The sequence below is a fragment of the Lolium rigidum genome, chromosome 3 (genome assembly GCF_022539505.1).
Source record: "Lolium rigidum isolate FL_2022 chromosome 3, APGP_CSIRO_Lrig_0.1, whole genome shotgun sequence".
Lineage (NCBI taxonomy): Eukaryota > Viridiplantae > Streptophyta > Magnoliopsida > Poales > Poaceae > Lolium > Lolium rigidum.
The window spans coordinates 238,585,877-238,610,309 of NC_061510.1; the positions used below are offsets into that span (position 1 = coordinate 238,585,877).

General features: G+C 47.4%; 4 protein-coding genes across 5 annotated transcripts; 2 read left to right on the top strand and 2 right to left on the bottom strand.

Annotated features, from left to right (window-relative positions):
* The first annotated feature begins 10,563 nt into the window (after window positions 1–10,563).
* On the top strand, window positions 10,564–13,158 carry LOC124703181 (pentatricopeptide repeat-containing protein At3g06430, chloroplastic). Of its 2 annotated transcripts, XM_047235407.1 has the most exons (3): window positions 10,564–10,679; window positions 11,538–11,867; window positions 11,983–13,158. In XM_047235407.1, the coding sequence occupies exons 1-3, from the start codon at window positions 10,581–10,583 to the stop codon at window positions 13,090–13,092; spliced, it is 1,539 nt and encodes a 512-aa protein (XP_047091363.1). In that variant the 5' UTR covers window positions 10,564–10,580; the 3' UTR covers window positions 13,093–13,158. The 2 variants fall into 2 exon arrangements, with proteins under 2 accessions (XP_047091363.1, XP_047091362.1); XM_047235406.1 differs by lacking the exon at window positions 10,564–10,679 and having other exon boundaries at window positions 11,402–11,867.
* A 3,062-nt stretch (window positions 13,159–16,220) lies between these two features.
* On the top strand, window positions 16,221–18,368 carry LOC124699178 (THO complex subunit 4A-like). The gene is made up of 5 exons (XM_047231521.1): window positions 16,221–16,686; window positions 16,799–16,930; window positions 17,310–17,378; window positions 17,492–17,682; window positions 17,949–18,368. The coding sequence occupies exons 1-5, from the start codon at window positions 16,492–16,494 to the stop codon at window positions 18,151–18,153; spliced, it is 792 nt and encodes a 263-aa protein (XP_047087477.1). The 5' UTR covers window positions 16,221–16,491; the 3' UTR covers window positions 18,154–18,368.
* Window positions 18,369–18,829: 461 nt separating this feature from the next.
* LOC124696221 (caffeoylshikimate esterase-like) lies at window positions 18,830–19,906 on the bottom strand. The gene is made up of 2 exons (XM_047228980.1): window positions 19,735–19,906; window positions 18,830–19,641 (listed from the first exon to the last, which is right to left on the bottom strand). The coding sequence occupies exons 1-2, from the start codon at window positions 19,904–19,906 to the stop codon at window positions 18,830–18,832; spliced, it is 984 nt and encodes a 327-aa protein (XP_047084936.1).
* Window positions 19,907–22,838: 2,932 nt separating this feature from the next.
* Window positions 22,839–23,635, bottom strand: LOC124699179 (glycine-rich cell wall structural protein-like). The gene is made up of 2 exons (XM_047231522.1): window positions 23,318–23,635; window positions 22,839–23,235 (listed from the first exon to the last, which is right to left on the bottom strand). Exons 1-2 carry the CDS (start codon window positions 23,577–23,579, stop codon window positions 22,991–22,993), a joined length of 507 nt encoding a protein of 168 aa, XP_047087478.1. The 5' UTR covers window positions 23,580–23,635; the 3' UTR covers window positions 22,839–22,990.
* Between the last annotated feature and the right edge of the window lie 798 nt (window positions 23,636–24,433).

Below are 24,433 nucleotides of genomic sequence, written 5' to 3' on the forward strand. Positions count from 1 at the left end.
GAGCCAGCCGATTCGAACACAAATCGGCTTCTCAAAGCAGAGAGCCTTCAAGGTGAGCTGCCCCCCGAGCTTCCTCAGTTCTTAAGTCGATGCCTGCTGCATCGGCTGTGCTCGAAAATTTTCGAATTTTCATATATATATATTTTTTTTTACGGCCGACCTGTGCATCGGCCCCCATATTCCAATACCCATCACCAGAAGATGAGATGCTTCCGTTGCATATCCTCGTATTTTATCTACCTGGGTGCCCCACCGAGCCGATTCTGTCAAGAGAATTGATGGTATCGGCTTTGTTGGATAACATGTTGAACCCAGGCAGAATGGTGGGTGAGGATAATTTTGGCCGATTGCTGGAATCGGCCTCCACGTTGCTTGCTCGTTGAAGGTTTTGTAAGTTCCCTTCATAAATTTTTGGGGCCGATCACAAGGATCAGCCTTGCCCGATTTGCTCATTGGTTTGATCTTGCTATTCGGTTAGGGCTGGATAAAACCAACCCAACCTCCGACTTGATGCGCTTGTCTGTCGTCCACCTTGAGTGCACCGTAGAGTCGTGGAGCACTAAGCTCGTCGGCAAGACGAGTACCATGTTTGTGCCAGCCGATGTTTCATCATCGGCTTTCCTTTGTTTGGGGCGCCACTCCATTTTCCGTGGACGACCCGCTTCATCCAGGGTTCGCTGAACCTTTGCAGCCGGATCAGGTCGTGCCTTCCTTAGCGTATGCAGGTATAACCTTTCGGCTTCCTCCAGGCCGCGCAATCGCTGAACCCTGCGCTTTTGGGAACGGCTGAGTCCGTCGGGGCACCACCTTGGCCGGTGGTACTGTCTTCTTCTACTTCTCCCTCGTCTTCCGAATCCTCAAGATCTGCCCAACGAGGTGACTCAGCGCGTTTGCTTTGTGGCGGGAGAGGCCCTAGGCGCTCGAACACAGACACGTTGGCTGCCTCCTTCTTCTTCTTGTTGCATTCTGGGCAATTGCCGATTGTGGGCATCCCTGAATCCCAGCAGTGTCTGAAGAAGGGACAGTCCCAGTGCCTGGCGTTGTCGTCTTGCTCCCTTGATTCTTCTTTGGCACAGCGCTCGTGCTCCTCCTCATCGCGATTCTGCCGACGATGTCTTCTGGCTTCTCTAGCCAGACGATCTCCTTCATCATCATAGTTGGTCCGACGGCGTTGGTCATACTGACTCACATATTTGTTGAGGAGGTGATCAGAGAGGGGTCGCTGATATCTTATATTCTTCACCTCTCCCTCTGTGACGTAGCGCTTGCCATCATGACGGAGCCGATCGCGTGGAGCGGCCTCCTCTGTATCCTTGCTATGAGAGCAGCTGCCCTCATCCCCATCTTTGCCAGAGTGGTTCCCAGGTCCTACCATGTTGATGCTGAACGAGGGACCTGGCTGGCAACCCTCAGGGTAGGTGACTTCCACCATGTTAACGGCGGGGAAGGGTTGGGTGTCGACCTTCATGGCGTACTGGTCGAAAATTAGACGCCCCTTCTCTATCGCCGCTTGGATGTGCTGACACCACACCCTGCAGTCGTTGGTGGCATGGGAGAGCGAGTTGTGGAATTTGCAGTACGGCTTTCCGTTTAGCTCTTTCGCCGTGGGGAACTTGAGACCTTCAGGAATCTTCAACTGTTTCTCCTTGAGCAGGAGGTCGGAGATTTGTTCAGTCTTGGTCACGTCAAAATCAAATCCCCTGGGCGGCCCTGGTGGCTTTACCCATTTGCAGGATACGGGGGTTCCTCCCCAAGTCCACTCAGCCACTGCTACTTCTTGGTCTCCCGCAGGCACTTCATCTTCCTCTGTATCGACCATGACTACTGCACGCTTGAACTTGTCTTGGTACAGGTCCGGGTGGCGCTGTTCATATGCTGATAGTTTCCGAACCATGTGCGCCGGCGAGGGATAATCTGCTTGGGAGGCCATGTCCTTGAGCTGTGTTGCAAGGCCTGCTACGCCAACTCGATCGCTTCCTTTTCAGTTATACGAACCGAATAACATCGGTTCCTAACATTCCTGAAGCGCTGGATGTACTCTGTCACCGTTTCTCCGCGCTTCTGACGTAGTTGTGCTAGATCGGCAATGCTAGACTCGGAAGTTTCTGAATAGTATTGCATATGGAACTGTTCTTCCAATTGCTTCCAAGACTGGATGGAGTTTGCTGGCAAAGAGGTGTACCATCCAAAAGCCGATCCCGTGAGGGACTGTGAAAAGAGCCTCACGCGTAGCTGATCCGACACCGAAGCCGGTCCTAGTTGAGCCAAATATCGGCCGACGTGCTCGATGGAGCTGGAGCCATCCGATCCACTGAATTTGGAGAAGTCGGGGAGCCGATATTTAGGTGGCAGCGGGATCATCTCGTAATCGTCGGGGTACGGCTTGGAATAGCCGATCGTCCTTCTTTTCGGCACCATGCCGAACCGGTCTCTCGGCATGGTACTCGATCTGATCCGCTGTGCTGGGCTGTAGGAGTTGCACTCGAAGATTCGCCGGGGTGGCGTACTTAGCCAGCCATGTTTGCTTTTCCAGCTGCGAGCCAACTGCAGGAGCTGGGCTCGGGAGTTTCGTCGGTGTGGCGTACTTAGTTAGCCACGTCTGCTTCTCAAGCTCGTTGCCGACGTTCCTCCTGTCTTCGCCGGAGTCCCCGATGTTGTGGCCTGGTTTGTGAGTGCCCGGTTACCACAATCTGGCACATACGTGCACGCGTATCCTTGAGGGATCTCCTTAGGCGCCTCAGTCAAGAACTGGTAGTCACTAGGGTCACCACCAATCTTGTAGACGACGAATGCCGGTGTAGTCGGCACTTCAGCAGGTGCTGCCAACGCATATGGCAGCGGTGGACGGGACTGGAATGGCAACTCTCCTTGATGAGTCCCGAGAGCTGGTCCTGACGGCGAGTACTGGTGGCTCATGATCTCCTGGATTACGCGCAGAGCGACACGCTCCAACACGTTGACCAAGTTTTCGGAGTGGCGATGTAGCGAGTGAGCCACCAAGTAGTTGATCTCCTGCCGCGAGCCCCCGGTGCGTTCCTCCGACGGGGCGAGAGAGGTCTATCCCATCGAGTGCACCTTGCGGTGAGAATCCCTTCCATCCGATGCCATGGGAACGGGTTCTCCGAAAAGAGCCGATGAGGTCGGCTTCGAGGGTGGCCTTGATCTCGTTGTATTGCTTCTTGAGCTCGTCGAGCAGCTCCTCGTAGGTGACCGGCGTGCCGTCCGCCATCTCGGATGTAGATGGCGATGTGGTTGATGTAGACGTTTGTCCCACCGGCGTGCCGGAATGTGTTGGATCGCCAAAACCCACCGGCGGGCAGCGGCCTTGTCAACACCGTAGAGCCGGGAAGAGCCTAGAGCTGCGGCTGGCTGAGACCCCTCCGAGCGACGGCCCGCAATGCTCTTCTGGTCACACGCGGCGATGCGAAGTGCAAGGGCGTGCCACCTGACCTATACCTGGTCAGGAAGGAGATGGGGATGCCTCGCTTAGTTTCCTGCAGGGCATACATGTAAACATTAAATACGAGCCTCGATCGGCTCTCAGGTTATCCCGTGAATCGGCTCAAAGAGCCGATCCACCCATGATTCGTACGGGGTGCACGAATACTTGGTGGTCCTGCTTGATCAAGATAAAGCTAATGAGATCTACGACGATTTAGGGTTTTCACCGCATAATCGGATCATCCTACTCCAGGTTGGGCCTCGCGGCCACGCACGGTGCTCGTAAGCCGATCCTAAACAAGGCCTAAAAACCAACATGAAGTTGATCCTCGGAACATCCGGTTTAGGACTTGCGAACGCCACCCTACGTGCCACCGGATCCTCCCCCTTTGTAAGGCCTAACTATTGCATATATTAAACTAATCCTTGTAGAACAAGGAGCAATCGTAACGGATCAGATCTACTAAATAATGATCAAGCGGGGTGCCGCCCCCACACCTGAGATAGGTGTGAGGGCGGCTAGATATGCAAGGGTTGCACTACGTAAGCATGCTTAAACGAAGAACAATGCTAACCCTAACACATCTATGATAACTACGTTGCTCGCCATCAAAAGCGCTTCGATACGAGCAACGCATGAACAACGTGGGGCTTGTGCTGCCTAGATCGCAAGATGTGATCTAGGCAGCATGTCGCTTACCTGATAGAAACCCTCGAGACAAAGGAGTTGGCGATGCGTCGAGATTGGTTTGTTTTGGGTTGAACGTGAGTTGTTGTTTATTCCATAAACCCTAGGTACATATTTATAGTCCAGGGGACTTTCTAATGTGGGCGTGCACCAAACCGTGCACGAGTAAGATTCTACTTTCTAAACTAAGATGCGATCTAATATTTTACGGATACAAGGGCAATTAAACCCAACTTGGTATAACAGGCCGATTCACGTAATCCTCCATGTATATTTCTTTAAGCCCATCTTGATTGCGGCCCACCTCTGACTCGGTTAAATTCTGGTGATAACAGTTATCTTGCCAGAGAGTAATTCAGAATAGCATAGTGAAGTGCTTATTTATATTCCTTTATGATTGCAATGTTGAGAGTGTCCACTAGTGAAAGTATGATCCCTAGGCCTTGTTTCCAAATACCGCAATCATCGCTTATTTCTCGTTTCTATCGCATCTTTACTTCCTGCAATATTACTACCATCAACCGCACGTCGGCAAGCCATTTTCACGGCGCCGTTACTACTTGCTCATATTCATTCATACCACTTGTATTTCACTATCTCTTCGCCGAACTAGTGCACCTATACATCTGACAAGTGTATTAGGTGTGTTGGGGACACAAGAGACTTCTTGTATCGTAATTGCAGGGTTGCTTGAGAGGGATATCTTTGTCCTCTACCTCCCTGAGTTCGATAAACCTTGGGTGATCCACTTAAGGGAAAACTTGCTGCTGTTCTACAAACCTCTGCTCTTGGAGGCCCAACACTGTCTATAGGAAAAGGAGTGTGCGTAGACATCACTCGACTTGTCAAAAGATTAAAGTATCGCGCGACAAAGGGAATCGGTATCATATGTTAATGGTTCTTTCGATCACGAAGTCATCGTTAAATATGTGGGAGCCATTATGGATCTCCAGGTCCCTCTATTGGTTATTGTTCGGAGAGGTGTCTCGATCATGTCTGCATAGTTAACGAACCGTAGGGTGACACACGTAAGATTTGATGTTGTTTAAGTAGATATGGAATATGAGATGGAGACCGAATGTTGTTCGGAGTCTCGGATGGGATCCAATACATCACGAGGAGGTTCAGAATAGTCCGGAGAATAAGATTCATATAAGGGAAGTTGATTTTGGGGTTCCGGGAAATTTCGGGATTTTTCTAGTATCATACCGAGAATCTTCTAGAAGGTTCTAGGGTCCCACGGTGGGGCCCACCTGTCCCGGAGGGACCACATGGGCTAAATGGGTGGTGCACCACGCCCACATGGGCTGGGGATGCAGCCCACCATGGCCCATGCGCCCCACCTAAAGGGATAAGGCCAAATTCCTAAAATTAAGGGGGGGAAACTTAGGAGGCAAGTCTCCCCCTTGGTCGCAGGCCCTAGATGAGTTGGGGCCCACCTTGGCTGACCCTAGCCCCTATATAAAGTGGGGAGAAGGCAGGGGGTCGGAGACACCCTTCCCCAAACCCTAGTCGTCACTTCTCTCCCTCCTCCTTCTTCCTACGCAGGCTTGGCGAAGCCCTGCAGGAATTTCTCCTCCACCACCACCACGGCGTCGTGCTGCTGGGATTTCGAGGGGATCTACCACCTCCTCTGTCTGCTGGAACGGGGAGAGGAAGGACGTCATCGACACCGTACGTGTGACCGAGTACGGAAGTGCTGCCGGATTGCAGCACTGGAAGGATCGTCTACATCAACCACGAGATCTGATCTCGTTAATACTTTGGATCTACGAGGGTTAGTTTCTCATATATCTCGCTGCATGGATCTCATAGATTGGATCTTGGCTTTTCCATAGATTGGATCTTTGTTTTATTCGTTCTTGCGGTAGAATTTTTGTTTTCTATGCTACGAACCCTACAATAATATACTTCCTTAACTGTTTTAGATCAGACGTTGGTGTTATGATCATGGATTTTTGATCGAACGGTCTGAATTCTGTGATTCTTGCTCCCGTAATTGCTTGTGTTTGCTTGCTGATACATCTTCAACGTATCTATAATTTCTGATGTTTCATGCTTGTTTTATGTATCATTGTCACATGTTTTATATGCATTATATATCATTATTATACATTTTCTGGGACTAACCTATTAACAAGATGCCACTGTGCCAGTTCCTGTTTTCTGCTGTTTTTGGTTCCAGAAAAGTTGTTCGGGCAATATTCTTGGAATTCGACGAAACAAAAGCCAAACCTCCTATTTTTCCGAGGGACACACGGAGCTAGAAGGGCAAGCCAGGGGGAGGCCCACGGCCTCCTCCCCATAGGGCGGCGCGGCCAGGCCCTCAGGCGCGCCGAGGTGTGGGGAGCCCACCTCGGGACTCCACCGACATCGCCCCTTTGCCTATTTATTCCCCCACGACGCGAAAACCCGAGATATATCTATCATACTCCAGAAAGACTCCCGGAGCGCCGCCGCCATCGCGAAACCTAGTTTCGGGGGTCAGAAGTTCCGTTTCAGCACCTCGCCGGGACGGGGATCGACCCCGGAGCCTTCTCCATCGACGCCACCGCCTCCATCATGCTCCGTGAGTAGTTCCCCCATGGACTACGGGTTCTAGCGGTAGCTAGTTGGTACTCTCTCTCCCATGTACTTCAATACAATGATCTCATGAGCTGCCTTACATGAGTGAGATCCATCCGATGTAATCGGTGTTGTGTTTGTTGGGATCCGATGAATTGTTACATTATGATCAGTCTATCTATAAAGTTTGTGAAGTTATTGTTGCTGCAATCTTATTGTGTTTAATGCTTGTCACTAGTGCACGAGTGGAATGATCTTAGATTTAAGCTCTATAATTATTGCTTAGATTGTATCTACAAGTTGTTTGCACATGTCTATGTCCGGAACCCGAGGCCCCAGAGTGACAGCAATCGGGATAAGCTGGAGGGGATGGCTTAGATATGAGGATCACATGTTTTCACCAAGTGTTAATGCTTTGCTCCGGTGCTCTATTAAAGGGAGTACCTTAATTACCGATAGATTCCCTTGAGGCCCGGCTGCCACCGGCTGGTAGGACAAAAGATGTTATGCAAGTTTCTCATTGCGAGCACGTATGACTATATATGGAAAACATGCCTACATGATTAATAAACTGGATGTTCTGTCTTAATGCTATAATAATTATGTCAATTGCCCAACTGTAATTTGTTCACCCAACACTTGTTATTGGAGAGTTACCACTAGTGTAGATAGCTGGGAACCCCGGTCCATCTTTCATCATAAATACTCACTCGGTCCTATATGCATTAGAAGTAGTATCAACTATTTTCTGGTGCCATTGCCTCTGTGTTACTACTACTGCTGCTGTGTTACTGTTACTATTGCTCTCATATTACTGCAGCTTTCACATCACCCCTGTTACTAGTGCTTTTCCAGGTGCAGCTGAATTGACAACTCAGTTGTTAAGGCTTATAAGTATTCTTTGTCTCCCCTTGTGTCGAATCAATAAATTTGGGTTTTACTTCCCTCGAATACTGTTGCGATCCCCTATACTTGTGGGTTATCACTTGCTTGTGATTGCTTGCTCCCTTAATTCTGGGAAATAAGTGCTCTCGTGATTGATTGTGATTGCTTGCTCCCGTAATTCCCCGTTGTCGTTTTTTTTGTAAGTATATGACAGATGGCTGGATGACAAGCGGGAGACGTTTAGTAAGATTGGACGATCAAGATGTCTCCAATCTTTGATATCAAATATTTTTGAGGACGTACGAACTCACATATAATAGTAAAGATTGGATCCTTAACAAACCAACATTAGACTCAATCGAGATTTTTTTAGAGAAACAATGGGGCGATATCTGAAACATGATCTCATTTTCATTTCAAAGGAAGGTACATGGTAAAGGCGATGTGACTCGGGAGCAACGCGCACGGTGGCATACCGCCCCTAGGGATTTTTAAGGGGGAGGGGAGGGCTAAGGCAATTAAGGCATTTCGTTGATCCACCCTCGAAAAGCGGTAAGTCCACACGTCGCGGGGCACGAACGACCCAGAGAGAGATGTAGATGATCCATCATCACAGAGCGGTGCAGGTGGTGGTCATTTGGTTGCCATTGAACACCATGCGGTTCCGAGATTTCCACACGAACCACAAGAGGGCAAGGGATAACACGTTGAGCGCCAAGGGATGCATGCGAGGGAGGTGGTCCAAGAGCCCGGACAATAGTGCGTCGAGGTCAGCATCCAAAGGGAGGTGCATGCACATCAGCACTCATGCGTGTAAGTACAGAATTCACTCTCAGATGATATAGCATAGTTATATCTATGAACTTCTCACATATTTTGAAAAATCAGAAAAAAAGACAACATGTTATTTTTTTTGCCAAAAGTCTCTTTGCCTCCCGAGCACTAGTGCTTCCTTTATTATAAAGAATGTTAAAATCATATTTACAAGTTTCAGAAAATTACGAGAAAAGTTCTAGATGTGCTCAAATGATGTATCCTACAAGCATGCAAAATTTGCAACGATAATTTTCTAAAACTTTGGGTAACACAAAAGTAAAAAAATCATATATTTTTCTAGAAAAATATTATAAATTTTAGAGTTTTGAAAACAATCACCGTCCACTATAGTCAAATCCATGATTTTTTCATATTTCTTTATCTTAGAACACTCGTGTCCATACTTCATTTGGTGCATGCAGATGTACAATTTTTAAAATCTTACAAAATATGTTTTAGTTATTTTTTAAAGGAAACTGTTGGGCGTCCCCCGGGGATCTGATTCCCTAGCCCCCGGGTCCCCAGCCGTCGGATCAACCATTTTGACGGTTAGATTTGCATGTAGCAAAAAAAACACCTTCGGCAGCAAAAAGTCACACCCGGCAGCAAATGACTGAAGCAAAAAAACGGTTCGTTCAGAAAAGAAAATAAAAAGGCTGGGCTCGCTGGAGACCTCGCCGGAGACCACGTAGCAAAAAAAATGTGCTAATGTAGCAAACATGAAAATCGTCGGAGACATCGACAGAGAACTCACCGGAGATATCGCCAGAGACATCGCCGGAGACAACACAACAAACATATTATACAAATGCAGCAAAATTGTAGAAAAGTTGTATCAAAAAAATTATACTAATGTAGCAAAATAGCAGAACTGTATTGCACAAAAAAGTGGTATTGTATCAAAAACACATAGCACTTGTAGCAAAAAAAAGTGCTAATGTAGTAAAAACAGACATCGTCAGAAACATCAACGTGGACCTCGCCGTTGACCTCACCGGAGACCCGGTAGCAAACATATTGTAAAGTTGTATCAAAACCGCAAAAATATTGTATCAAAAAACTTATGCTAATGTAGCAAAACCGGCTTTCGCCAGTAGCAACGCAGAGACCTAAGTCAGCAAACTCCCGGTAGCAACGGCCGTCGCCCATGACAGCAACTTCGATGGCCGCCAGCAGCAACTCCGTCGGTCTCATGTAGCAACGCCCGTCGCCCATAAGGTAGCAGCTCGGAGGCGGACGGCGAGAACGATGGGGTGGCTGCAGGAGGAGGTAGGCGGCGCGACGGCATGGGCAAACACCTCCGCCATCGACGCGCAGAAACGGCGCTCAACGGTGGTAGCAACACCGGAGGCCGTAGGTAGCAAACCCTGCCTTTGCCGGTAGCAACAATGGAGGCCTAAGACAGCAAACTCATGCAGCCATGGCAGGCGCTTGTCGCTGGCATTAGAGGGAGTTGGGCTGGCCGGAGCTGCGCCATGACGACATCGACGCAGAGACGAACGAACTCGTGGCGTGCGGCGCCATGGCCGCACCACGCGGCAGCGTGCAGTAGCGCCTGGCTGGGGCACGACATTGAGCTCGTACGGGAGGCTCCCTGGCCGGCCTCCTCCGCTCGGCGGCGCGGTGGCCGCCTAGAGCGTGGCTGGAGCAAGGCGGCTTGGGCACGACGGCTTGAGTTCCGCCATGGCCGCACCTCGCGGCGGCGGGCGTGGCTGGGGCGCGGCGGCGGGTGGTGGTGGAGGGCCCTACTCTTCGGTGGCTCGAGCTCGCGCTGGGTATCCCTCACCGGCAACCTCTGCTCCGCCTCGCTCCATTACTTGCAGAAGAAAGGGGAAGCGAGAGGATAAGGAATGGAACGAGTGGCCAGGAGACCGACGCGTCCGTGCTGTCTGGTGGGTCCTCCCTGGAACACGTGCGGGTTTGGGTGCGTGGGCGTTACAACCGAGGGACGTGACACGCTCTCAACGGCGCGATGAAAGTGGATCGTGCGGCGGGCGACCAGGAGGCTGCGTTGCTCGCAGCCCCCGGGGGGAGAGAAGCATTTTCCTTTTTTAAATAAAGGATCGTCTGAAACTCGGGAGCAAACCCTACACTCTTTTTTGGAATTATCTTCACTGCCTCTCTATCTTACCTTCTTCTCCCATTCCCCTGCGCATTGCCTTCCAACAACTCCAGTCACACTTCCATGGCGCTCGCCGGAGCCGCCAACGGGACCTTCCGCCCTCGTCTCATCACCGCCTCCGCCGACACCTCCGACACTCATACTCGACGCCGCCACTGGAAGGCCGGCGAGTTCCCCTTCTCCACAAGAGGGCAAGGGATAACACGTTGAGCGCCATGGGATGCATGCGAGGGAGGTGGTCCGAGATCCCGACAACAATGTGTCGAGGTCAGCATCCAAAGGGAGGTGCATGCACCCGAGCACTCATGCGTGTAAGTACAAAATTCACTCTCAGATGATATAGCATAGTTATATCCATGAACTATCTCACATATTTTGAAAAATCAGAAAAAAAGACAACATGTTTTTTTTTTGCCAAAAGTCTCTTTGCCTCCCGAGCACTAGTGCTTCATTTATTATAAAGAATGTCAAAATTATATTTACAAGCTTACAGAAAATTACGAGAAAAATTCTAGATGTGCTCAAATGATGTATCGTGCAAGCATGCAAACTTTGCAACGATAATTTTCTAAAACTTTGGGTAACACAAAAGTAAAAAAGATCATATATTTTTCTAAAAAATCTTAATTTTTTTAGAGTTTTGAAAACAGTCACCGTCCACTATAGTCAAATCCATGATATTTTTTGCATATTTCTTTATATCTTAGAATACTTGTGTCCATACTTCATTTGGTGGATCCAGATGTACAATTTTGAAAAGCTTATAAAATAATTTTTAGTTATTTTTAAAATTATGGAAGCACTGAAACTGGGGAGCAAACCCCTACACGCCTTTTTGGAATTATCTTCACTGCCTCTCTATCTTACCTTCTTCTCCCATTCTCCTGCGCACTGCCTTCCACCTACTCCAGTCGCACTTCCATGGCGCTCGCCGGAGCCGCCAACGGGACCTTCCGTCCTCGTCTCATCACCGCCTCCGCCGACACCTCCGACACTCATACTCGCCGCCGCCACTGGAAGGCCGGCGAGTTCCCCTTCTCCACCACCTCCCCCTCCTCCGGCACGCAGCGCCGGAAGCTCCGGACTACGGAGCGCCCTCCCCCAACTCCACCATCCAAGGGGAAGGTAGACCCAGAGGAGAGAGGTCGCCAGAGGCACTGGAAGGCGGGGGAATTCCCGGCGGCGGCCGAGTCCCAATCCCAGTCCGGGAGGAGGGGTCGCGCTCGCACCCCCATCAAGAACGTCAAGAAGCGGCTCGACGCCCGCGCCGATTCCAAGGCTTGGGCCTGCACCGTCACCGAGGCCCTCTCCGACCGCATCGACGCCAAGAACTGGCAAGAGGCGCTTCAGGTAATATTCAACTACCAATCCCATTTTCCCTAAATTTGCAAATTCCCTTTACTCTGCATTGCACTATTCCTGAAATTAATTCATTTGATTCCCTCCGGAAAAAAAATATGTGTAGGTCTTCGAGATGCTCAAGGAGCAACCATTTTACTATCCCAAAGAGGGCACCTACATGAAGCTACTCCTATTGCTGGGGAGATCAGGCCAGCCTTCCCTAGCGCGGCAACTTTTCACTGAGATGCAGCAGCAAGGATGCCAGGCAACTCCGGAGCTCTACACTGCCTTGATCGGGGCCTACTGCCGGAGCGGCCTACTGGACGAGGCACTCCAGCTTCTCGATGACATGAAAGCCTCCCCGCTCTGCCAGCCTGATGTCTACACCTATAGCATCCTCATCAAGGCCTTTGTGGATGCTCCAAGGTTCGACCTCGTCGATGCTATGTTCAAAGAGATGGCCGAGCGCTCCGTGTCACCCAACACGGTCACGCAAAACATTGTTCTTAGTGGCTACTGCAGGGCCGGAAGGTTGGACGACATGGAGAAGCTACTCTCCACAATGCTCGATAGCACAACTAGTAAGCCGGATGTCTGGACCATGAACATTATCCTAAGCCTGTTTGGGAACAGTGGCCAAGTTGGTTTGATGGAGAAGTGGTACGAGAAATTCCGAGGCTATGGGATTGAGCCGGAGACTCGGACGCTCAACATTCTCATTGGCGCTTATGGGAAGAAGCGGATGTATGACAAGATGTCTGCGGTGATGGAGTACATGCGCAGGTTAGCGTTTCCATGGACGACCTCCACGTACAACAACGTCATTGAGGCATTTGCTGAGGCAGGCGATGCGAAAAACATGGAGGACACATTTAACCAGATGCGCTCAGAGGGGATGAAGCCGGATACAAAGACCTTCTGTTGTCTCATAAATGGGTTTAGCAATGCAGGCCTTTTCCATAAGGTGGTAGGCATGGTCAAGCTTGCTGAGAGGCTTGATGTACCGGCAAACACATCTTTTCACAACGCTATTCTTGCGGCATGTGCAAAGGCAGAGGATCTGATGGAAATGGAGAGGGTCTTCAGGCACATGAAACATATGCATTGTGTTCCAGATGCCACCACATATTCCATCTTGGTGGAAGCTTATCGGAAGGAAGGAATGACTGACAAGATGTATGCTCTGCAACAGGAGAACCCAAGTTTGGTTTCGACTGAGCTTGTCATGGTGTAACTAGCCTCATGACTTGATTATGGTGTTGAGTTCATCTAACTGGAATGAAAAATCTGTTTCTGTTCATGGCTGGAATTCACAATGGTATCAAGCAAATTAAGTACTGCTCAGAATTGTTTCATTTCTGTTAACCCAAAAGATTAGTACTATGCATATCTCTTGACAACTGTGTTTCTGTTAGAACATAGACGCTTCATTATATCAACTCTCGAGTGATGTCCTGGTAATGTGGTGCTCTTTTAGTATACAATGTGATTCTAGCAGTTGTAATCATTTTGTTTCAGCATGTGCCTGTATGCTCATTAAGCCTAGTTATATGGACTGAATCACGTTCTAGCTTGTCAGAGGTAGTTTAGATTATATCAGTTTAATCTGGTTCTTGTTGATAAATGATGAAAGAACAAAGGGTCCATTTTATTTGGCGTCGTACATTTTTGTTGGGAGGTGAACATGTGCTTTTTCTTTATCAAGATGGTCTCTATAATATGCACGTCAACATGTACTATGTCAGGAATTGCAGCACTCATCTTGTAGGTCTGCAGTCTGCTCTGAAATAATTTATACCTGGCTTGAGCACAGCCTGATGACCAGCCCTTGTTAGATTTGAAAAGGTACAGACAATAGATCCTCTAAATCATCCTTAAATCCTTAAAAGCTGCTCTACCCTTATGTCAACTGGAGCAGTACTCTGTATGTTTCCTGTTTTCCCATCCCATGGTTGCATCGAAGATTCAAGAACTAGAGAAAAATGATCTCCTATTCTTGTGGCAAAGCCCATCTGGAACTGGAACAAGGGTTAAAAAACACTGATTGTCAGTAGTCCGTACCATTTCTAAGCATACCATGCCTTCTTCTCTTTCTAAGTATAAATTAGTGAACTAAATAACTAGCATACAATTCTGGTATCCAATCTGCATTCTCCATTTGATAAATCTAACATGCTTTGTGTTTTTTCAGCAATTATTTTGTCATACAGGCTTTTTGGGCAGTCATAAACTTGACAGTATAACAAATATTCCTGATGAAGCTCAAGACATACAACCTTTGTCCCATAATAAGTGACTCGATTTGCCTAGATTCACATGAACCTACACACTAAAACGCATCTAGATACATGCGAATCTGGACAAATCCGAGTCACTTATTATGGGACGGAGGGAGTACATTTAGTCAGTTAATGCAATGATGGCTGCTACAAATATCACTTGGCAAGCCAGACTAATATCTTCTTCCGTTTACCTAATTTTAAAATTTAGTTTACCGATGAAATAGGCAAATATGAAGCAAAGATTAAGGGCGGGGAAAACAGGATCTTGGCATATGATCCTGGCATTTATTCTGAATTTTTCATTTGATAAAGCTAAGCATGTTTTTGTGTTTTCTGTGCATTTATTTTGTTATAGGAGTTGAACACAGTCATGAACTGGGATCTTACGATAAATTCTCCTGATGAATACATTTAGACAGTAGTTGACGAAAGGATGGCTGCTACAAATATTTCTTGGCAGGCCAGACTATTATCTTCCATCACCTACTTTGGAAATTTTGTTATGAAGCAAAGATTAAGGGAAAAGCGAGGAGAAGAATAGCCACCTTCCTCAAATGGTTGTCATACATACCTGGGTATGCTAGCCTAACCAAAATGAATCTGAGCCAGTCATACACTGATTGGTAGAAAAACAATGCCTTAGATGTTTTCCTTCTCCTTCTTGATAAATATCACAGTTGTCAGATGTTTAATCTCCTTTTTTACTTGGTAAGAGGATTTCCATTTTGTAAAGCTGTCAACTGTCATGCTTCATGTTTTCTCAGCATTATAGAGTTTTCTTGAACATGGTCATACACTGGGATCTTATGATTAACAAACCCGATGAAACCTCAAGACACACATTTAGTCAGTTAATGTGAGGATGGTTGCTACAAATATCACCTGTGAGGCCAGGCTAATATCTTCATCCATTGACCTACTTTTGGAATTAAGATCCCTAATAAAATAAGCAGATATGAAGCAACGGGGTCACATACGTGACGTGGGAATGCTAGTCTAACCAAAAAGAAGCTGATCAAGTCATACACCGATCAGTAGTAACATTTGAAAAATTACGCCTAAGATGTTTTTTTTTTCTTTCTTGATAAAGACGACAATTGTTAGATGTTTAACACCTGTTATGCTTGTTGAGAGAATTTCTAAAGCATTCTATTTGAGTATGCAGGTGTTTCTAGTCAGAATGTGCCAAATCTATTTCTAGCTGTATTCCAACTGACATGGAGTCAACATTCATCTATCCATGTTGCTAGATTGTAGTTGGCCTTAGGTCCTTGGTACAACAAAAGCTCGATGGAGAGCTACAGGTTTAAGAGATAACTGTAATGTTTGTAAAGTGCGGTCAATAAAAGGAAAATGTAAATATAAGAGAAGCTGATTGGTTTGTGGATGTCCCGAGTGGTTTGTAAATAGAAGAGAAGCTGATTGAAGATCTACACCAAAACCATTTAGACTAAGTACTACTACTATTTGAGAATGTTCAGATTGGTTTGTTGTATGAGCAACTCTTCTCCCAGTTTCGTTCACTGCAGTGTGGCATCCGACGAAAAAAAGCAGAAAATACTGTTAGCAACACGGCACCGCCCACCCAGACTGAAAGTTAAATGGAAAAGACCGCCAAAACTGAAGAATCGGCCCAGCCAAACACTGTAGTGCTAGCAATTCATCATCCCTAGCTTCTTCCTTGGCCAGTCATACACTGATTGATCAGTAGAGACATACTCAAGATGTGTTCTCCTTTTTCTTATTGATAAAGATCATAATGGCTAGATGATTTATGACCTATTCTGGTTGTTGAGAGAATTTATAAAGCCCACTTTTTGAGTACGCAGGTGCTTCTAGTCCGGATGTGCAAAATTCTATTTTCAGGTGTATATCAACTGACGTGGAACCAACATTCATCTATCTATTTGACCGACTCCTATGGAAATCAATGCGCAGCCAATTCTTATTTCAGGTTCCATGAGACATTCTTTTTTAGGTCCCATGAGCAAAATTTTGCCTATCACATGTGCAGCCAAACCATTTATAGTTCAGCAAGAATATATTTGTAAATATTTTCGATTGGTTTGTATGAGTAAAGTCTTGTTTTGCAAACTTTGTTTTCTGCAAACTCCCACTTCCTTTCTTTCTGCAATATTTTCACTTCACAGTGGCATCAGAAGAAAACAGAGCAGAAACCCTGTAGCAACACCACCCAGACTCCAGACTGAAGAAACGGCCCAGCCCAGAACAAATTGCCGCTCCTCTCTCAGCTGCTCTCTTCTCGTCTCCACGACTCCACCACCCAAGTTCCCCCCAACCTTCCCTCCGCCGCCGCCGTCGCCGCCGAGCAAATCCTGTGGGTTGAGAGGATGGCGGACGCCCTGGACATGTCGCTGGACGACATCATCACCAAGAACAAGCCCTCGCACAGCCGCGGCCGCGGCCGCCGCAACCCGGCCTCCGCCTCGGGAGGATCCGCGCCCGCGCGCCGCCGCTTCCACCGCCGCGCCGCCAACCGCTCCGCCGCGGCACCCTACCACCAGCTCAACTTCCAGCCGCAGCAGGTCTCCTTCTCATCCTCCTGCTCTCGATTGATGAAGTAAATCCCGCGCCAGCACAGCACAGTACCCTGCCAGCCTCGAGCTCACTCCAATCTTGCTCTTTTTTCTCTCTCAGGTGCCGCCGGCTTTCGGGTACGTTGCCCAGCCGATGGCCATGGTGACGGCGCCGTCCACTGGCTTGGACACCGCGCCCACCAAGCTCTACATCTCCAACCTCGACTCCAACGTCTCCAACGAGGACATCAAGGTCGCTAGCTAACACCCCCATACTCCTAGTACAGACGTTCTCTGCTGTAATTAATTGATCCCTAAAAAACTGCATTTTCCTTGTTACCCCCTCCCCAACAAACTCACCATGATTGTAAACTCAAGAGATTTCAGTAATTTATCATCCGCACCTTCTTCCTAATCAACTACAATTCTCACTTTCATATGTCTTGCATTCATCGCTCATACAGGCAAGGAATTTTCCATTCTCTATCTTGCTTTACATGGCTAGCTGTTATACCGTGCTGCTACCGATAGCCAAGGACCATAGCTATTCATCTCCAGGCTTCGAAGCAACCACTAACTTATCTCTGTTTATTGACTCCTTGTCCTAAAGTTACTCTAAATACTTTGCTCAGGATCTGTTTTCTGAGATGGGCGAGATCAAGCGGTACTCCATTAACTACGACAAAAGTGGAAGATCGAAGGTTTGCGCATCCCCCACGCTTTCTTTTTCGGTTTCAATTCCTGCCTTTCACAGACCTTCCATTTTGTTTGGATGCTCATAATTCAAGTCATTACTGGGACTCCATTTTGGCAGGGAACTGCAGAGGTTGTCTTTTCGACAAAAGCAGAAGCTTCAGCTGCTCTTAAGAAGTACAACAACGTGCACCTTGATGGCAAACCTATGAAAATTGAGGTCATTGGGACAAACATTGAGGCACCACCACCTGCTATTTTCGCTTTCGCTCCACCTCCACTACCTGGAAATTTCAATTTTCCTCCCAAAAGGTTAGTTGCATCTACCAGAGGCACTATTTATGAACTATATATTTATAGGCATAGCACGACAAAAAGAAAGAAAGCAAAGCAAAGCATTGGAGAGTTAAGTTGGCTCCCCTGTGATGCAATCATGCTTGGCAAATGTGAGGGGAAATGAAATCAAAGCTGTTTGTCTTTTTATTGAAACTGCATTGTCTTGTAAATTAACAATTTCAAATGTGTATTACTCTGAATGCTATGAGCAAGTGACAAATCCAGTACTTAATATTTTGCAGTGGACCTGGGAGGGGTGCTGGTGGTCGAGGATGGCATCGGGGCGGAGGTGGGTTCACTGGTCATGGCCGAGGGCGTGATGGTGGCCGAGGGCGTGGTGCTAGCCGTGGGCGAGGGAGGGGAGGGCGTGGCAATGTGGAGGTTTCTGCTGCAGACCTCGACGCTGACTTGGACAAGTACCACTCGGCTGCGATGCAAACTAGCTAGATGGCCCTTGCACTGCCTTGCATGTATTGTTCTTTTGGTAGTGATAGATGGCTTTGACCTAGTACTAATTAGACTATGATTTATGCTGTCCATTTGCTCGCATTCAATCATGGTGTTGGCTGATGAAATTGGAGGGAAACATGTCCATCTGATGAGGTACATTCCTTTGCAACATAGCGCGGTAGGGAGGGAATTAGTCCATCCGAAATGAGACTTTCTGAAGTGGAATCAAATTCAAGATTCTGTCTTGCTGGTTTATGTTGTACTAATATTACTTAGCAAACCAATTGCTGCATTTTCTTGCTGTTGTCAGTTGATGTGTTAATCGTTGAAGTGAGGTTGCAGCCTGAGGTCCAGCATAGATTAGTAACATGGCTGCATTGTTCGCATGAGTGAGCCTGGAGCCTGAGATCCATATGCCTCCGTAGTTGCTCGTGAGCACTTGAAAGTGTCATTCCTTTGGTGATCTCCAGCAGGGAAGGGCTGAAAAGAGGATGATGTGGAATTTCTGCCTATGATGCAATGTTGAGAAACTAGTCTTAACAAAATAACCAATCCACATGTGCACACGAGCTGCCACTAGTAACAGCTAAAAAATACGAATAGTACTAGGACTAATGTATAGCTGCAGTATCTATCAATCAGTAACTGCACTAGCTAATGTTCATGAATCTATCTATGATGGCTGCTCTGATCGAGTCGTCAAGTCATCCCTCTCCCGGGGCGGGGCGGACCTGTGGTCGAGCCACGCGATGATGTCGGTGAAGACGAGGTCGATGTTCTCGGGCAACTCGCCGGAGGTGAGCGCGTGCCACATGCCCGGGTAGAGCTTGAGCGTCTTGTCGGTGCTGGGCGCCTCCCGGCAGAGGAGCCGGCTGACCTCCGGGTCGGTGACCTTGTCGGCGCCCCCGTGCACGACGAGGAACGGCAGCGTCACCTGCGTGAGCACCTCGCTCTCGACGCGGAGGCTGGCCCTGAGCAGCTCGTGCGCCGTCCCCAGCCGCGGCCTGCTCTTGTAGCAGTAGGGGTTGCGCCGGATCTCGTCGCGCTTGGCCCGCGTCCGGTAGGCGGCGCCGATGACGTTCCTGGTGGGCACGATCTTCCACGTCGGGATGAACCTGACGATGGCCTCCAGGATCTTGATCACCGCCGGGCACGGCTTCATCTCGTCCGTGATCTTGCACATGGGCGCCACCAGCACGGCGCCCGTCCAGTAGGTCGGCCGCGCGCGGTGGAGAAGCAGCGCCACCGCGCCGCCCATCGACTCGCCCAGCAGGAACCGGGGCAGCGGCTGCTCTTCGTGGGCGGCGACGACGGAGGCGAAGTGGGCGTCGCAGTCGCCGAGGAGGACGTCGAAGGAGGGGACGTAGCCCCGGAGGCCGTCCGACTTGCCGTGGCCCTCGTAGTCCATGCCGTGCACGGCGTACCCGGCCTGCGCCAGCCGGACCCCCGTGCCGCGCATCGTCACGCTGCACTCCACCGCGTAACCTGCACCGTTCATGCAATTCATAGCAGAATCCTCCATGCGTCATGGATCAATCATCGGCTCGAAGAAGCTACGTGGTATCAGTTGAAACGTACCGTGGCAGATGAAGACGAGGGCTTTGATCGGCCGTGCCTTGGGGAGCCATCGGCAGGTGAAGAGCTTCATGCCGCGCGCGTTCTTGATGAATTCCTCCTCGTACTCGTAGTCGCCAACGTCGATGCCATCGTCAACTTTGCTGCTGCTGCTGCTGCTGCTGGGCTTCGCCATGATCGATCACCAAATTAGCTTCTTGTTCCCTTGCGGCAGGAGGAAGAGGAAGAGGAAGATCGACGATGTATGATCGAGGGAATTGTGCAGAAAGAAGAGAAACTAGATGTAATTATATCTGTTCGAGAGCAGGCGGTCTGGAGATGGCGGTATAGGTCCGTGAATACGTGGGAGTTTAAATTGGTGGTTAAATGATCGATCCATTCGATCGTACGAGGTTTGGACTTCGCGCATTCATCATTTGAACGGCCAATACTACGTGTATACCAAGAAACTCCAGTAAATTTAGTTACCGAAAATAATGGGAAATCGCTACCGACATTCATGCCGCACGTGCGCCCGTAGAACTTTTAAGTATACATGAATTTATTCCCAAGATTACTTCATTCCCATTTCGTTCTCAATAGATCCAGTAAGATTAGAACAAAAAGAAACTTGGAAAATTTGGTTACATGAATTTATTCCCAAGATTACTTCATTCACATTTCTTTCTCTATAGATTCAGTAAGATTAGAACAAAAAGAAATTGGGAAAATTCGGTTCCAACTGCAACCCCACATGCTCTCACGAAATCATGCGACGGTCACAAAGTTGACCGAGCTCTAACTTAATTCTTGGTCGACCGAGAACTAGCAAAATCGAAAAAGAAGATGTCACGTACGCATCCCCCCAAAAGTCCAAAGAAGCCCATGTGCTTCAATGAACTTGCCACCATAGTGTCCATGGCACCTTTTCTAACTCTCCATCGTAATAATGACGCTTATAATCTATGCAGTATCAACCATGACGACCATGACTTGAGTGATGTCTGCAATATATAGTGATCGGGTGCTAGAGAAATTGACAAGAAAACTAAAACCAAGAATAGGCCCTCGGGTGTATGTGGGAGTTAAAATTATGTATGTAGAACATTTTATATGTACCCAAACTTCAAACAATTTCTCTGACTCTCCGTGAGAAAGAAGGAAGGATAAACTCGGTATGTGATCACAAGGATATTACAAATGTGCTCGTCTTTGCCAACCTTACCCACTGGGGTCGGGTTCTATTTATAGGCGATTATGGATTACTAGCCGTTACAAAAAAAAGAGGTTTGCAAGACGGTCGTGTGTAACGGCTAGCCCTGTGTAAGAGGTTCACCTCATGGCTGCGAGAATTCCATCACTTCAAAAGTCCATCTACAACAAGAGAGTCCAACATATATGGAAGAGGGGGGGGGGGGGGTATAGCTTAGTCTGATCAACACGGAAAAAGTTTCACCGAGCGCATATTAAGTATTTCTTCACCTTCTGGGCACTCATGTCAACATTATGCTCATTTGCGGATGAACCACGACCTTAGACATCTATATAACAGTGTCGGTCTAGGTCTCAAGGGTGCTCGCTGACACGCCCGGGCCTGGTCTTGCCCAAAAATGGCCAAACGTTTCTAGGATATGCAAGTTTCATAACCACTTGAATCATCAGCATCCCTCGCAACAAATCCTCGAAAAAAGTTAACACACAAAACAACATGGGAGGACAACATCTATAGCTGCTCACAATTTTTTTGTAGTACTGAAGCAGCATTTGCAAAAAAAATGTCCCAAATCATTGCAGCATCTCGTTCGTGTGTTTGTGGAAAAATACATACAAGTTTGTGCAGCATGAAAAATCACAAATTACTAACCTCGATTTGGAGCACCGACCTTGCTGTTCGGGTTTGCCTGTGATGAATCCACCTCATGAGTGCCTTGCCGGATCTAATGAGCCAGAGCAGATGTCCGGTGGCACCCCGATTTTCCTTGAGCACTCCAATAGCCTCACTGGGAGGGCTATTTGGGAGGACCAGTGGATATGCTCTAACTCTAAGCATAATGCTCCCTCTAGGAGTTGATGCATGGGTATATGATCCAATCCGATATGATAGGCTTCTCGCGGTGCTTTGGCCTTGATAACATAAGCATTGATGCCCTGTGCGGACGATCGTCCCATGATGGATTTGTTGGACTTATTGGTGGGTCTCGAGCAATCGATTCCCTATATATCCGCAAAGTATAGGCAACACGTGGCAGCAGCTGCCGTGCGGAGAGAAGACACACGGAACTTTGTCGTGTGTTTTCTAGAGAACACTCGGCAAAGGTGAGCTCCGTTAGCACATCTCAAACCATCAAGTCACTTTTATGGGCTGAGTTAACCGAAAATACACATAGCAATATCTTTGCCGTGTTCCATCCAAAAAAAACACTTGGCACCAGCTCTTTGTCGTGGTGTTCTGTGCATGTTTCGCTCTGGATTTCCGTTAATGAATAGTACTAGCCCTCTTTAGCACTTTGATTTTTTTAACTGAGATTGTTATTAATGATTTCTTCTTGTGTTAATTATTACACCATCCATTCCTAAAAACTAGTTAAATATTTGTGGCGTTGCTACGTAGTAAGAAATTCGTATTTTTGCAAACATCTGTATCACGATGTTCAAAACATATGATTCTTTTCAAGATGTTACAAGGTGGATGTGCTAAATTCCTAGAAAATCTAGTAAATGTAGTATTTGTAATCATGCCAATGAAACAAAACACTTAAGAAATCTTTTGCACTTAGTACTTTTTCAATGAGATTTTGAGTGACAATTTCTTCTTGCGTTAAGTATTACACCATCCATTCCTAAATACTAGCTAAACACTCGTGGATTGCTACAAGTACAAAGTAACAAATTCTTCTTTTGGCAAACATCTGTATCAAGACGTTCAAAACATATGATTCTTTTCAAGATGCTATGGGGTGGATGCAAAATTCCTACAAAATCTAGTAAATGTGTAGTATTTGAATCATCTCAAGGAAACAAAACACCTAAGAAATCTTTTGCACTTTGATTTTTCTTCCATGAGATTTTGATTAATAATTTCTTCTTGCGTTAATTATTACACCCTCCATACCTAAATATGAGATCTCTTGCGAGTTCAGTCAAATTGAACTCCCAAAAACACAATATACTTAGGAACAAAGGTAGACATACAAGTATTTATCGAAAACATAAATTTATTTGTTTGATTTCGGGTTCATTCCTCTCGATCGATCCATTATTCTCGACAGATTAGAAGAAGTTACTTCCACTTGAGTTTCCCATGGAAGAAACCATGCTTCCCTCCGAAGCGGCCGTGCTTGCCATGCTTGAACTTGCCTCCATAGTGTCCATGGTGCTTCTTGAACTTGCCACCGTAATGGTGATGCTGATGATAACCTGCAGGACGGTGGTAGTATCCACCGCCATGGCCATGGCTCAAGTGATGCGCGCCATAGGCCGCCGCTGCCACCGCACCGCCGGCGACGAGCAAAGATCCTCCGTGACCTACATACATATATGCATGATCAATATGCATTCATGGTAGATAGATCGACCGAATAGCTAGGTAGTGAACAATAATGCAAACCATGGTAGCCGCCTTGATGGTGTGGATAGCTGGAGGGCGGATACCCGTACGATCCTCCTGCTGATGGATAGCCATGGCCATGCCCATATCCTTGTGGAGGGTAGTAAGAAGGAGGGCATCCATATCCAGCAGCTTGTGGAGGAGGGTATGCAGGAGGATACGCGACGGGCGGAGACGAGTAGGCGTTTGCGTAGTAGTATGATCCAAGGCCTCTGGTGTTTGTCTCAGCATTAGTGCCGCCCTCCTTGTTTCCACCTCCCATGGAGATGCCTCGATGGATCGATCGATTGTTCGATGGTGTTGCTATAGCTAGCTCATCATGTCCATCTACAGACGTCTTACTTATATAGCCTGGCTAGGGTTACACGTCCACACTCCCACCAAGCATCTACTGCTTTACTAATTTAACTCCATTATGATTGGAATCACGTGTGCTAGCTAGCTTTTGCTTTCAATGGACGGAGCAAGTTAACTGCGTATACCTGCAGCTTATCTCATATCTTGTGGTGGATTCTCGATTTGATATCCTTCCTTCTTTTATTTAAATCCACAATTTCTTACAAGTATGTATGGAACATATTCGACCCCGTTTTCCATTTACTCCTCGTGACACATATTGCTAAACTATAAAGCACGGTCACTTTCTCTATGGCCACCTAACTTATTCCCACATACCCTCTACTTTCGCAGGCCCTAATTGACTGCCTCATACAAATCAACATGCAAATAATATTAGATTATTAAGTAATTTTTGAGTGAGTTTAATTACAGAAAGCAACCTCATAAATACACTAGCATAGTTAACCATACACATCACACACGTGGCGTTGGTGACCACCTGTTGACGGACGCATGACGGCACATGGCTATGCCAACGGTATAGCTCTTTTACCTTTTCCATATTAATGCTTTTATTTTCTATGTATGATTTAGTTATGTTTGCATTTATTTATTTTTTGTTGCATGATACTTTTAGTTTCGAGTACTATATCACTAGAACAAAACAATAGTTTGTTCTGTTACTTAGAGACTCCAGCTATCAAAATCATGGCATAGTTTGTTCAAATGACCCCACATTATGCATATGTGTGCAGCTTAGGATGGAAAACAGATGTT

Excerpts from the sequence above, each read along its gene's own strand:
- LOC124703181 (XM_047235407.1), top strand. The coding sequence starts at position 10,581 with ATGGCGCTCGCCGGAGCCGCCAACGGGACCTTCCGCCCTCGTCTCATC. Across the intron at positions 10,680-11,537 it reads CTCGACGCCGCCACTGGAAG|GCCGGCGAGTTCCCCTTCTC; the intron begins GCCGGCGAGTTC and ends CGCCACTGGAAG. Across the intron at positions 11,868-11,982 it reads ACTGGCAAGAGGCGCTTCAG|GTCTTCGAGATGCTCAAGGA; the intron begins GTAATATTCAAC and ends AAATATGTGTAG.
- LOC124699178 (XM_047231521.1), top strand. The coding sequence starts at position 16,492 with ATGGCGGACGCCCTGGACATGTCGCTGGACGACATCATCACCAAGAAC. Across the intron at positions 17,379-17,491 it reads ACAAAAGTGGAAGATCGAAG|GGAACTGCAGAGGTTGTCTT; the intron begins GTTTGCGCATCC and ends CCATTTTGGCAG. Across the intron at positions 17,683-17,948 it reads TTCAATTTTCCTCCCAAAAG|TGGACCTGGGAGGGGTGCTG; the intron begins GTTAGTTGCATC and ends AATATTTTGCAG.
- LOC124696221 (XM_047228980.1), bottom strand. The coding sequence starts at position 19,906 with ATGGCGAAGCCCAGCAGCAGCAGCAGCAGCAGCAAAGTTGACGATGGC. Across the intron at positions 19,642-19,734 it reads CCTCGTCTTCATCTGCCACG|GTTACGCGGTGGAGTGCAGC; the intron begins GTACGTTTCAAC and ends TGAACGGTGCAG.
- LOC124699179 (XM_047231522.1), bottom strand. The coding sequence starts at position 23,579 with ATGGGAGGTGGAAACAAGGAGGGCGGCACTAATGCTGAGACAAACACC. Across the intron at positions 23,236-23,317 it reads CCATCAAGGCGGCTACCATG|GTCACGGAGGATCTTTGCTC; the intron begins GTTTGCATTATT and ends ATATGTATGTAG.